The sequence below is a fragment of the Oreochromis aureus genome, linkage group 9 (assembly GCF_013358895.1).
Source record: "Oreochromis aureus strain Israel breed Guangdong linkage group 9, ZZ_aureus, whole genome shotgun sequence".
Lineage (NCBI taxonomy): Eukaryota > Metazoa > Chordata > Actinopteri > Cichliformes > Cichlidae > Oreochromis > Oreochromis aureus.
In genome coordinates, this window is record NC_052950.1 from 22,949,421 (window position 1) to 22,962,832 (window position 13,412).

The 13,412-nt window shown below is 41.6% G+C and overlaps 1 protein-coding gene across 1 annotated transcript in view; it reads right to left on the minus strand.

Moving 5' to 3' along the window:
• Positions 1-13,412, minus strand: part of tmem108 (transmembrane protein 108) — a 58,810-nt gene that overhangs the window by 23,561 nt on the left and 21,837 nt on the right. The window contains exon 2 of the mRNA XM_031751678.2: positions 186-269. Within this exon, the coding sequence (XP_031607538.2) occupies positions 186-225 (40 nt within the window). The 5' untranslated portion in view covers positions 226-269. The remainder of the gene's footprint in view (positions 1-185; positions 270-13,412) is intronic.

Consider the following 13,412-nt stretch of genomic DNA (forward strand, 5'->3'; position numbering starts at 1 on the left):
CTATGTTTCTATGTTAATTTCATATAAATCAAGCATGATAAAGCTGCAAATAAATAACCGAAATGTTTTAGAACAATTTAAAAAATGGTTTCTTTCTTCAAAACCAACCAATCTTTCTGTTTTGCATATGAAACGTCCACTGGCTTGCTGGGCCTCCCTTTTAACCCCCCACAGGCTTTACTCACTCAGCAGCTGGCAGCGCAGGACCTGTAGGCTTGTCTTCATGGTATCATGTGATCCGGTTCCTCCTCCACAGTGCTCATGGTTCTCTGAGAGAAACACAGCAAAAAGAAAGCAAGGTGAGACGAAACTCAGGGCTTGGATATCAACTCGCATTTAAATCATCGTTAAACGCCAGTGTGATAAACTGTGACTATGTATGGATAGCTTTTAGCAGAACAGACAGGGAAAAGGACGAGATCCCAGACAACATCGTCCAGCTTAACCTTGACAGCTTAATCCTTGTAATGACTGCCACCCAGCAGTTACACCTGTGAGAGCAAATGAATTCCATATTTCACAAATCCAGGTAGGACTGCAGTGGTGGTCAGCCTCAATGGTCGGGCTTCAAATCAGCATTGGCATCCTGCAGGCTGTGCTGGTCAGTAAAACCAATTATGGGGCATTAAACATTGATCAGTGAGCCTTGTTCTGAGACAGCCACTGCGTGTGTGTCAGCGAGACCAGTACCCAAGGGTGCTCTTTAGGAGAATGACTCACTGATGGCCTTCTGCTAAATAAAAGGCCATACACACACACATATCTCCATTCACCCCCGGAGGAGTGTGCGTGTGTTCATGTTTGCCTCCTTTTGTGGATATGCCCCCTCCAGGTTTAGGGCTCTGGTTGCGGGCAACCTGTGCTTCGGTGGGAGACGTGTGAGATAAGAGGGACGGATAACAAAAGCACAGGGCGCTGATCCTTTCAGAAGACTTTATTTCCCATAAATGTAGTCCCACTCAGAGGAATGAAAAGAGACAACACATTACATCTGAGTCATCCGGTTTATCGCTGTCACTGGAGAACATTTTAATGCTTGTAAACTAGTGGAGACCATAAATCTGAATGCAACCTTAAACAATTTTGTAATTTATTAAAAAGACTGTTAAGTAACAGGTAAGGAAGCAACAGATACATAAAATAATAGATACATAGATGGATGTTTTTTGTAATATATTATATGACATTCAAATATTTAAATTGCATTACAGCTGTGTTGTTAGAAGGATGCTTATATTGATTGACAGCCGGGTGTTGATAGCTGTCTGCTAGGCTAGCAAACAGCTAGCAGGTGTAATATCTTAACTGTGTTTGTTGGTGTCATTTTGAGTCTTTTTAATGCAATTATCTGACAAATAGCATGGGTTACCTTGCAGTCACTGTTGCTAACAGACTGTTTAAGAAGTCTGTGCTTCAGTTTTATTTGATTAGTGTATTAACTAGCGTCAGTTAGCAGATGTGATGCACTTGTATAGATGGACTTGCTAATCAAGCCTGCTAGTGTTAGCTAAACATTAGCAGGCACAACATTTACAGAAACAATCCTGAACAAGAGAAATCAATGGCTGGAGCAATATGGCTAAAGTTTTAAATGGAGCCTATATGTGGGATCAAAAAATAAATATATAAAGTAATACATACACACTTAGCATTAGTACTCCAGTACTGTTAAGAGACTGGAGGATTAAGAGTAGCTCCTGCAGGTACAACTGCCAGATACAAAACGTGGCAGGAAAATTTAACTTGTTAAATTTAACAAGGGGAAGTCATAAACACGAAATAATGGAGACAAGCTTCTATCAAATTACAAACGAGGAAAACAACTGCAAAACTGTAATTCTCCCAGCTCTATTTCCCTGTTACAAAAGACAAACAAAGACTAAAACGACAGGTAAAAAGAACATAATAAAATAAGCAACTAAACAGGCTATCGTGACACATCATTAGATGACATAGACTCTCAATTTTGCTCTCTTTCGCAATGTTTAGAAAATGAAAACAGAGATGCTCGCTGCTTCACTGCTCTTAACTCACAGCTTTGACTATAATGATATGAGCTTGGTTGTAATGGGCTGCAAGAATACAGTAGTAGTTGCAGCAGCAGCAGAAAATGAGTTTTTCAGATATAAATGTATGAAGAAATGGAACTAGCTACAACAGTCCCAAACCCATCTTCACTTTTATATGAACATGAGGATGCTGAGGTGATAGCATCTCACCACATAGCTTTACTCTCTCATGTGCTTTAATTTGTTAGCGTCACATTCCCGGTCTAATGAGCTCAATGGAAAGGTGCAAAGAGAGCAGCTGAGCCTCTCTACAGTAATTACGTTTCATCAGCGCTGCCAAACAGTGCAGACTCATATAGGTGATCCTTAACCTGCAAGGCACAAGTAGTGAGGCTGTGGGTAGGCGGATGGAGGAGACAAGATAGTGCCAGGTGGTGTTTCATGTATACTAGTCATCACAGAGGAGAGGAAGTTTTCGTTGAAATGCGATTCAGCTCTTCTGGCCTCCTGTTGTGGAGCTGGCTCATAGTTCAGCTCTGTGCACACCAGCAGGTAAAAGATAATAGCGCGTGACAGTCGGGGTCACGGCACTGCCAAAAATCCCAGACAGGATGAGAGGTTCATTGGCAGCTGTTGACAGATTTGTTGCTGCAATGCTTAACACTCGTTCACCAACCTGGATTCAATATCACTACCTCAGACTTCTTTGCAGCTGGGATTTGAAGGGATTGCAGGGTGGCTGTAAGTCACAAATGCAAGCAAAAAAAACATCTGTTTGCAGAAACATTAGACATTAGAAAAGCATTAGAAAGCATGTTTGGTTCGGTGGGTTACAAAGTGGCTTGCAACAACTGTAGGCACATCATAGATTAGATTTGTAGTCTGGGTATGCAGAATGGTTTGGCATAGAGAACATAGCTACAAGTACTATTAGCGCTTTCTGCTGTGTCATGTCATTGGACCAGTCCAAACCCAACTCTGTACCTTATTTTTGTATCTTTACTTAAAGCAATACTGAAAACCACAAACTGTACATAAAGGATGGATGTACCTTCTGGGGTCTAAAAAGCGAAGACAGTGGAGAAGAGCCTTAAAGCCTGGAGTTTTTCTAACAGGTGGCGACTCCACTGGTTGCAAAACGGCTGAAAATTAACCTAATCCTCACTTGACATATGATCTTAATAAAAACTTAGTTTATGGTGTGCCGTGTACAGTGACATCCAGAACGCTGAGCTAAATGTTGCAGTAATCATTTCCATCATTTATTTACAGTCTATGCTAACAACACACTTTAGGGTCCTAACTCCTTGTAAGTACTGCAAGTAGGGACCCTGATGTGAAGCATGTTTTCATCGGTTTATGAAAAATGCCTCTTCATGTGTATCTGATAAGCAACATCCATTCCCAGTTTAAATACCCAGTGTCCTAAACTGGTGAAATTGGGGGAAACATACAATCTTTGTCCAACTCTTAACGAATAAAAAGCAAATCAACAACAACAACAATTCACTGATATACACTGGGATCTTTGCACATAGCCACCTAGCTATGTGCTTCCTCTGAAGAGGGAAAAAAGTTGCATGGCAACTGACATGCACACAGCCATCACCATAGCAACCCTAATGGTAGATTATATTGAAATTCATTCACAAGGACATTTTTTGGCTCAAACACAATTGGGAAAAATGTTAAAAGAGTCAGATTTGGAAATTCTCACTCACCACAGGTAGAATGAGAAACCCAGTAGCAACCTGCTTGTCTCTGGGACTCTGCTTTGTGCTTGCAGCCCTGCTGACAGGGCCAGGTCTGAATAGTGTGTCTGGAGGGGGTACAGACTAGAGGCCAAAGCCAAGGTCACCCGAGACGGCACAATGAAATAAACCTGTCACTCCGTTGCACTGTGGCCACCAGCCACAGGGATAACAATGCTTTTAATTTTGGACTTCCCTCTATTCTGCGGTTATGTATAGGGGCTGTGATAGCAGGCTGGCTGCTTGCCCACAGTGGCTGCAGCCTGGCAGCTTTTCCACAACACAAGGAGGGAGGGGTGAGGAGGAGGAGGAGGAGGAGGAGGAGAGGGAGAGAGGGAAGTGTGGGAGTCGATGATGATGGTGTGAACCACACTGTTGGGCTCTCTCAGACAACTGATAACTGGACTTCCAATCACAACTCTTCTAACTGATGCCTTTTGTCCCTCCAGTTTTGATGCTACACCCTCACGGTTTGGGTTATCTCTTTGTTGTGAACTACAGGGAGCTTTCACACAGCTTCTGCTCAGGAAAGAGATACAAACACAAAATGTGGAAGCTGTGGTTTGAGAGTAATTGAAAAAGTGCAAACAGCAAAATACAGAACTGGCAACTGAAGCAGCAAGGCTAATGCCACCTTAGTCAGATCCTACCTCTTAAAGACAGACAGACAGACAGAAAATGTAAAATTCTGGTTACATCAGTGTACAAGTCATTGCATCAAACCTCCTCCTTGGTGTGATCTCAGCGGGTTTAGCTTCATCTTAAGCAGTGCAAAATCAACTTCCCCTCCACCCTGCCCTTCCAAGGCATCCCAGGGGACATGCCCAGTCAGAGGGCGTCACTTTTCCCTTTGATGCTGTTTTACCCTTTGATGGAAATCAGCAAACTGCTCCTGATAGCTGAATTCATGTGTTTCCTGCATTGCCCCAGCAGAGACTGTGGCTGCGCTTGAGGAGCAGTGACGGGAGTAACGCCTTATTGAGTGTTACTGTAATTACATTTTTCTGTAACACAGTAATGGAACAGATTGCTCTGCTAAATCTGGTAATAACACTGAAGATACCAATGAAACAATTATGCTGTTTCGTTTTGCATTAAATAATTTTTTTTCTTTCTTTCTTGTGCTCTTTTCAATCCGGAGGTGATGATGCCACACTGGCACCAAAATGACCATCTACGTGCCAGCATTCGCACGAGTTCAAGCCTGACTGTGCAAGCTGATTAGCGATTACAAGTTCTGTTATAAAACCATTATTCATCAGTGAGAAGTTTAGAAAAAATAACAGTGGCAGTTACTAAAACACGAGAGACTGGCTTACCACTGGGACTTTGAAAACGTAATTATCCAGCCTTTATACGCACAACTGAATGATTACAAGTATTGATTGGAGGCAACAACAGGCCCAAATTGAATACAAGCAGCAGAAAGAGCCGATTTCCAGGTATCTTTTTTAATCCTTCGATCCCTGAATGCATTGCCGTACTGCCGAGTCACTGTGCTGCGCTGTGCATGAGCGCTGCCAGTCGTGGCTCTGGATGACAAACCTGGCAGGATGAGTTGCTGGTGCTGTGTCATGAAGGCTAGGGGAGATTGTGCAGGTTATCAATCAGCACATTCACTTCCCTCCAGGCCCTCCTTACAATAAAGTAACACAGCAGCCATTAAAAGAACATTAGGCTCCCAGCGTGTCGTTCAGCCTCATGGTAAACTAGCAACACATCGTCTTCCACGTCCTGTCCAGTCTCGTGGTTATAACTTTAAAAGAAACATGCATGTATGGTGCTCAGACTAACATTTTGGACTATCTGAATCATATTGAGGATAGAAAGCCATTCATATTCATTTATTTTCTTTTTTTTTTGTTTGTTGTTTGTTTTTATAAAATCTTTTGTGGACTTTTAAAAATCAGCTGTATGCATTTTTTTTTAAGAAATTCTATTTTCTGCACAGAACTGAGGTAGCCTGATTCTAGATATCTAGATCACTGCCCTCATTTCCTGTTTCCTTATCAGTTTAAATAGGGCTGGTGTTTTGCTCTGGTGGTTGTTCTCATGTTTGGAAAGACATCTGCCGTCTCGTTTTGTGAAAATGACCACAAATGGTGCATCCGCTATGCAGATTTGCCACGCAGGTGCTATGACCTACAGAAAAAGCATCTTTTGGATCACCAAATACAGTTAGGTACCTAAGTACAGCTATCTGTATACATAGTTCCCCATTATTAGATGCTCAAAGGTAACTGGAGAGCTGGCTGACAAGCAGTTTTATGGCCATGTGAGGTTTTCTCCAGTTTTTCAGCAGTATATTTCACATTTACCATCAGACTGTGACGATACTGCTTGTTTTCGCATCACTGTCAGACAGCAAATGGTAGAGTCTAAGCAGCTCTGCTGGATAAACTACTCTTTATTTTTAAATTGCAGAAAATATTTTTTACTGTTTTTTTTCTTTAATAAAATATACCGGACATCCATCTGCTCCACGACAAGATCATGATGTCAGAAACCAAAGAGTATTAAGCTATAAATAAAGAGCTTAAAGCCCCAACAGTTCATGATAGCAGTTTGAACAGTTACAAACTAAAATAAAAACAAAGCCCAACAACAGAAACGCTGCATGTCATGTGGCATTGTGATTGTGCACATTGATTTTATGTTTTCAGTGAGCGAGCTGTCAGCTCGTATCCTTGTCTTAGCCATCTGCAAGTTAACATACTGTATATGTCAGAGCTGAAATTCCAGGACAGTATAGCATTAAAGATGACATGCCTGTCAATAATCATTAATATAGAAAGCAGCACAGCACACAGGCACAAACGTGTCTTTGTCGGTATGTTATTACAGATGCTATTGCTCTTGTGCCTCGTTGTCATGCGTGCCAAACACACAGAATGTCAGCGTCATGCTCGCTTCACGTCAGCAATGAATAAATGTGCTGCAGCTCTCGCCTGGATGAATGAATTGAAAATTGAAGAACTCCCACTCAGAAAGAGCTGAGCACCTGTGCTCAGGGGCAACTGAGGAGGAGTAGAACAACATCACCGGCCTCTTCATTACTCAGCACACACACAGACAAACACACACGCACACACAGCCTGGACCAATGACTAAAGCAATTCATCAGAGGAATCGTGTCCAGAGCCCGATCTGTGGGTGTGTGAACACATGTGAGACACAGACAAAGAGATAAATGGTAGCCAACCAGAATTCCTGCCGATTTGTACAGCTGCCGCAGAGTCCATTTATAAGCAGAATGTTTCAGAGTATCAGCTTCCTGTGCACCTCAGAGATGTTTTTACTCTCCTGGAGGTGACGCAAACCAAGCCTCAGCTCTGTGAAAGCAAATCTAGCATTGAATGCTAAAGCCCTTTTATGTTGTTGAAGCCATAAGCAGAGTGCAAGTCAAGATCTCAGCAAGGCAGAACCTCAGGTGTCAAGTAAGCCAAGGCTCACATCACTCAAGGTGAATGAGTTTGTAAATCTTTATAAGATAGGCTCAGCTCAAGTCAAAGTCTCAAATCTGGTCTTCAAGGAAACAAGTCAAATGAGCCCGGCAACAATACAGTCTCACTGCTTTGTTTTTGGGACTTACGCTGTCTGAAGCCTCAAGTCTTCAAGTAATTATTTCTCCAAATTGCTTCTCAGATCCTAATCTTCCATTTTTAAACTGTGTCCTTGTCTAACATCTCGAGTTAGATCTTTCAGGACTAAATACTCAAGTGGGTCAATTCTTTAGTAATCAGATTACTGTACATGACTATGCAGTATTTGTTATCAGTATGTCTGAATCTGTTTGTAGACCCTTTGCACACAGCCTGCGAGGGCAGAGGGATCGAGTTTATTTGATGATGAATTAGTTGGGTTGTTTTTTGTGTGTGTTCATAACCCGAAATCAGTCACATATCAGGACGCCTTTCAACCAAATGTCTCATCTGTGCTATTTGGATATCCAAGCTACACAGGAAGCCATGAAAATTCCCACAATAGGCAAAGTCAGCAAACTAACCATTTTCCTTCCTGATTCGCCAAAGTTCAAGTCAGGGTTTAAGTTTAATTTTGACTTTTGAAAACACTTGGAAAAAAAATGCAGGCATACTAAATAGGCAAACTCCACAAAGAAAGGTCCCAGCTGACCATCAGGTTGAAACCTGAATGAAAACTTCTTCAAGGTTTGTAAACCAAATATCACATAGCCTCAGTCCAGCCTCAGGTCTTTGGTTTTTTTTGGACATATGTAACCCTGAGGCGAACTTCAAGACAACTTCTTATTTACTAAATTCATAGGAAGGTAGTCTGTCCATCCATCAATCCATTTATTTAATGGTCAGAGGGGTGCTGGAGGCAGGGAACACCCTGGATGGGTTGCCAGTCAGACAACCATTCACACTTGTGGCCAATTTATTAACACCAACTAGCGTAGCAAGCATATCTCTGGGCTGTGGGAGGAAGCTGGAGAACCCAGTGAGAACCAACACAGGGAGGGGGAGAACATCCAGACCCAACGCTGAAAGGCTCCAAGCTGGTTGATGGATTCAAACCCAGGACCTTGCTGCTGTGAGGCAACAGTGCTAACCACTGTACCACCGTGCTGCCAAGAGAGTAGCCGATTCTCAAATTCAAGCCTTTGGTATTAAAGTGTTAAAAATATTAAATCACACTTGAGTCAAGTCATTACCTCTCACAAAGAGTGATCTTTACTCTTCTCTTCACCCAGTAGGATGTCGAATTTCGTTTATATATTTTATATTTATGTGATGTTACCTCAGCGTCAACACTGCCAGTCGCATCATCATCAGTGATGTGTCTGGCACGTCTTGTTTATTTATTTAAAAATCAATAAATAAAATATTTCCAAATTCTTTCTCAATTAAGTTTAAATCTCAAAGCAGTCAAGTCTACAGAACAGGTCAAGTTCTCATTTTGTTCACATAAATCCAACCTGAGTTCACGTCTCAAATAAGTGAAAACTCACGTAGAGCTAAATAATCTGTATTCTGTAAGAGAAGGTGTCGGCCCGGGCAGTACGGCATCACGCTGGGAGCTAAGAGAAGGCTAGACCCGCCTGACATACTCCGGCACACAGTGTAACACACACCTAAGGTCGGGCTTGGTACAAAGAGCGAGGCAGGTAACGGAGCCCCAGGGAAGAAGCTGTGACAGACTTGTTATGTCACTGGAAAAAGGACACTGCAGACTGAAAGGCACTTGGAATGATTGAGAGCGCTGTCAGTGGAGGGATTTGATTAAGTCAGACCTGACAGACTTCAGCGCAGAGGAAACACTTTATTAGTGATGCCCCAGCGTTTCTGTGCCCAAAGTTTTTGGATATTACGTCTTTACATACAAATGGGTCAAAAAAAAGCCTGAGGTGATCAACCACACCCCCTGGAGTGCAAAGGGTGGTTGATAGTAGGATGTTTATAACATAACAGCAAAAAAAAAAAAAGGTCAATTACGAAGAACTTCAGTGTACTAAACATGATGCATATAGCACAGTAGCTGATTTGATCTACTATAAAATCTCCCCAGTGGGTGATATTTGGCTTTTTTGTTATTTATAGCGCTCAGACACACACACTCCTGGAGACCTCGACACCTGCAACACCTGCAAATCTCCGCGCAGGCATATACCTACTCTCCTGAGAGTTATTGAGCCAGGCAGTAAAGGAACAGCTATTGGGATGCGGCTCACACTCACCACTGTCTGAGTCGTAAATATCCTCATCTCTGTCGCTCGTCCTCTTCTTCCTCTCTTTCTTCTTTTTGTCCTCACGTGACCCACAGACTCCCCCACCCCAGACTGAGTGACTGACTGATTGCTGCTGCGAGCGGCTCACTGATGATGAAGAGTAACGTGAAACTACAACGTGTCACGTCCCGCTACGCTTGTCACAACCGGTAAGAGAATCAAAAAGTAACATCGCTGCAAAAAAAAAAAAAAAAGGTGCAAAGGGCTTAGGATGACAGTTAAATTCACCACACTTACTGAATGCATAATGACACTTTCCGGAGTCATCCGGGGTTTGAGGCTGACCAAAATCTAGACACTCATAGAAATGCATGAAGAAAGTCCCCAAAGGAAATAATGACACACCTCCTTGCATGTAGATATTTAATCACACGCGAGATTATGTGAATGATCCGATTGATGTTCATGAAAAAGGACATGAAAGACATGTAAATAAACTCTTAATGATGGATTTCTAAAGTAACTTTTAAAGCTTTGCATCACATTTCTTTATTCGTCTACGTGCTTTCCTTTGAGGTTCTGCACTAATGAAGTAAAAAGGGCTGCTTACTGGTTTTTTCAACAATAAGAAAGGACAAAATGGGACAGGTCAGATGTCAGGTTGACTAGTATAAAAAAAAAACAAGGTGTCTGATTGGCTGCTTTGAGAATAAGCGAATAACCACCTGCATATAGAGCTGTGCTGCCTTACTGAGTTAAAACACTACTCTTTGCCCTTTTTCTCTTTCATATCTAAAACACCCGAGGAAAAACATTTGATCAAAGACTCGCTTTTGCCTTCTGTCTCAGAGCCAGCTCTCTAGGCCGTTACATCTCACAGCGTGGCTGTACGTGTCGGGTCAGCAGACAGACTGATATGTAAAATCTGTCTCTCCTGCCCTGTCGCATCGATTATTGGACCTGTGTCACTCGGTGAGGCCACAGTAACGGATAACAAGCACATAATCATTCTCGTAATGACTGTCTAAATTTATACCTGGAAAATAAGCAGGGAGAGCTAATCAACCAAAGACTTTTCATTTCTCTAAATCCTAAAGAATTATGGAGAAAAACAATTATTTGGATTTAAAGAGTGTGGTTTTTGACTTGAGCTTTTTTAAATTTACCTCCCCGGCAGCTAAGACAAGACATTTGCTGGCGATAACATTCCTATCTGTGTGTCCTCCGGCACACATCTTCAGCCATCTGAGCGCCTAAAGCTGGGAGACGTCAGAGGCGGTTACGGCTCTGTAGAGCGATCTCCAACAGCAGTTTCAACACAGGCCTAAATGTAAAAGATCAGGGAAAATAAACCCTGAGCTGCAAGCCCTTTCTCCTCGTTCATCTCCCATCTCTTTCTGCTTCCCACTTCTTTAATGTCATGTCATGCTTTCATCCAAATAAGTATCTTGCTCTTTCCCTTCTCTCATCTTTACTTCAAACTTGGGCTTCATGCTCTAAGTCCCCTGAAGCAAAGAGGGCGTTTTAAATCCGACTCTGGAAGCTGGAAAATGGGATTTAAAAAAAAAAAATTAAATGATGAGGAATAATTTAAAGACTTCCATCCAACATCTACATGAAGACACAAATTTTATTTTTATTTATTTATTTATGCTCTGTGTGCTTCCCTGTGCATATACTGAGTTTACATATATATACACTGTTGAATTGTTTTGTAGCAGCAGGAAAATAAACCAGGGCTTTTCAGCTGAGAAGAAATAAAAGTTGAAATTTTCAACTATGGCATTTAAAATTGTACAAAATAATGTTTTAACATTACAAGTAGATCAAATTGGCATTAATGTGAAAGGGAAACCCACTGAGAATTAACACTCAGATCTCAGAGGAGCAGTTTACACTTACACAACTGTTGAAATTCAAAGATGTGATAAAGAAAACACAGCTAGAGTGGCAACTTAACAGGTAGTTGGTGGAATACTTAACAGCCGAACATGTAGCGAAATGATCTAAAACATTAATGCATCTTTAAAAAAACATTTTAATACCGTTTTTACTTTGTAAGACATGTCGAAAAGTGGCGTATAATGTGTACCCAAAGGTATTCTGCATTGACAGTTATCCTGCAAATGTCAGATCACAAGAAAAAAAAGCCAAAGTGTTATTACAGCTGAAAAATTAAAGGTAAATGTCAAAATTTAAGTTGTATCAAATGCTCTAAAGAGAGAGAGAAAAGCAGACAGGAAGAACCACGGGGGATTTACAAACTAAATCAGATGAAAAATCAGGGCCCTTTGCTTGTATAACAAAAGGCTGACTCCGGAGCAGTACAAGAGAGCATTAGCTTTCCTCTTGAGTACATCTACTGTCCCCCGAATTCCCCGGGAAAGCTCCTCAGACGGTAAATGGATAGAAATTTAATTTGAGGCTATGCCTCCTGTACGTTCAGCTCAGAAAGCATTTTTACTGGCAAAAACAGCAAGGCTGGCATTGTTGTCACCAGGTGAGTTTGTCTGTGTGCGTCATCCTGGGAAGATGGGGTCCTGGTGGGTCCTCCACTGAGATCTAACACAAAGGCAGCTTAAAGCACTTTCGCTGGTATATGTGTGTCTGTCTATGGAAAGATTTTATCACTGCAATAGCATCATAGCGGTGCATGATACAATAATTAAAGATTACAGATGTATTGACTTTAGTTTATTAGGATCACTGTTAATTACAGTAATGCAGTTCCTGGGGTTCAAAAGAAACTGAAGTGGGCTGTAGTGTCAGATCCAAATAATGAGTGAATTTAGAGATCGGTGTGGTCTAACTCCTGGAAATAAAGCAGCCTGCATTCCTGTCACAACTTTATTATTTAAAAGCATTTTTGACCCTTTAAGTTTTATTTGGAACTATTCACTTTTCTTATTACCATTTCTAACATTTCCAAGGAAAAACTCAAAAGACAAAGCGATGCAAAACTTTTGATTGGCAGTGCTAATCTGTCAGAGTGCACAAGGTTGTATGTGTGACTGTGGAGCTTAGCACTACATCAGATTTCCTGTAATGCCAGAGACGTGGTTGTCCTCCATCTGACAGCTCATCTGCAGCAGGTCGAACACCTGTCACACTTCACTGTCTGTCAGGGAAGGTGATGGCAGACCAGCTGGTGGCCAAACTGCCTTTCAGGGCAAGCTCGCACAGTTTAAAAGGTACCCGTCGGTGGACACAGAGTGACTCAGCTGGAGGCTGAATAAAGTATTTTTCCCAATGTTAGACCTTTTTACCGAAACAATCTTTTGAATTCATTCAAACCGTACAAGAGAGGATTTTTGTATGGACATATATTCACCTTTTTAAAATCTACATTAGGGCTGTTCGAGAAAAGAGCCGGTCTTTCTGAATACGATCCTGCACATTTGCCTTAACTTTTGAAATAAATTCAGCACATGAAAGGAAGAAAGGGAAAAAAATCCCCACACTGGAAAGAAGTTGAAAATTGAAAGCAGAATCTTTTGTAAAGCCCGGTATGTGGTCTGCTAACTGAAATGTCCTTTTAGGTGAATACATGCAGGGAAAATGAGATTTAAAAATCAGAATCTTTGAACATAAAAGTAACACAAGGCATAGAGATGAAAGATCCCCAGTGGCAAGGCATTTCGATTCAACTGAACATGAATCTTATGTTCCAAAAGAGGTTTGTTACAAAGCTACACCTGTTTAACTGCTCCTTTAGACAAATATCTAATGAGCCAATCACATGGCAGCAACTTAGTGCACGGAGTTTTATGTAGACATGGTCGAGACGACGTGCTGAAGCTCAAACTGAGCATCAGAAATGGAAGAAAAAGGTGATTTAAGTGATTTTGAATGTGGCATCGTTGTTGGCGCCAGATGGGCTGGTCGGAGTATTTCATAAACTGCTGATCTACTGGGATTTCCCACACACAGCCATCTCCAGGGTTTACAGAGAACGATCAGAAA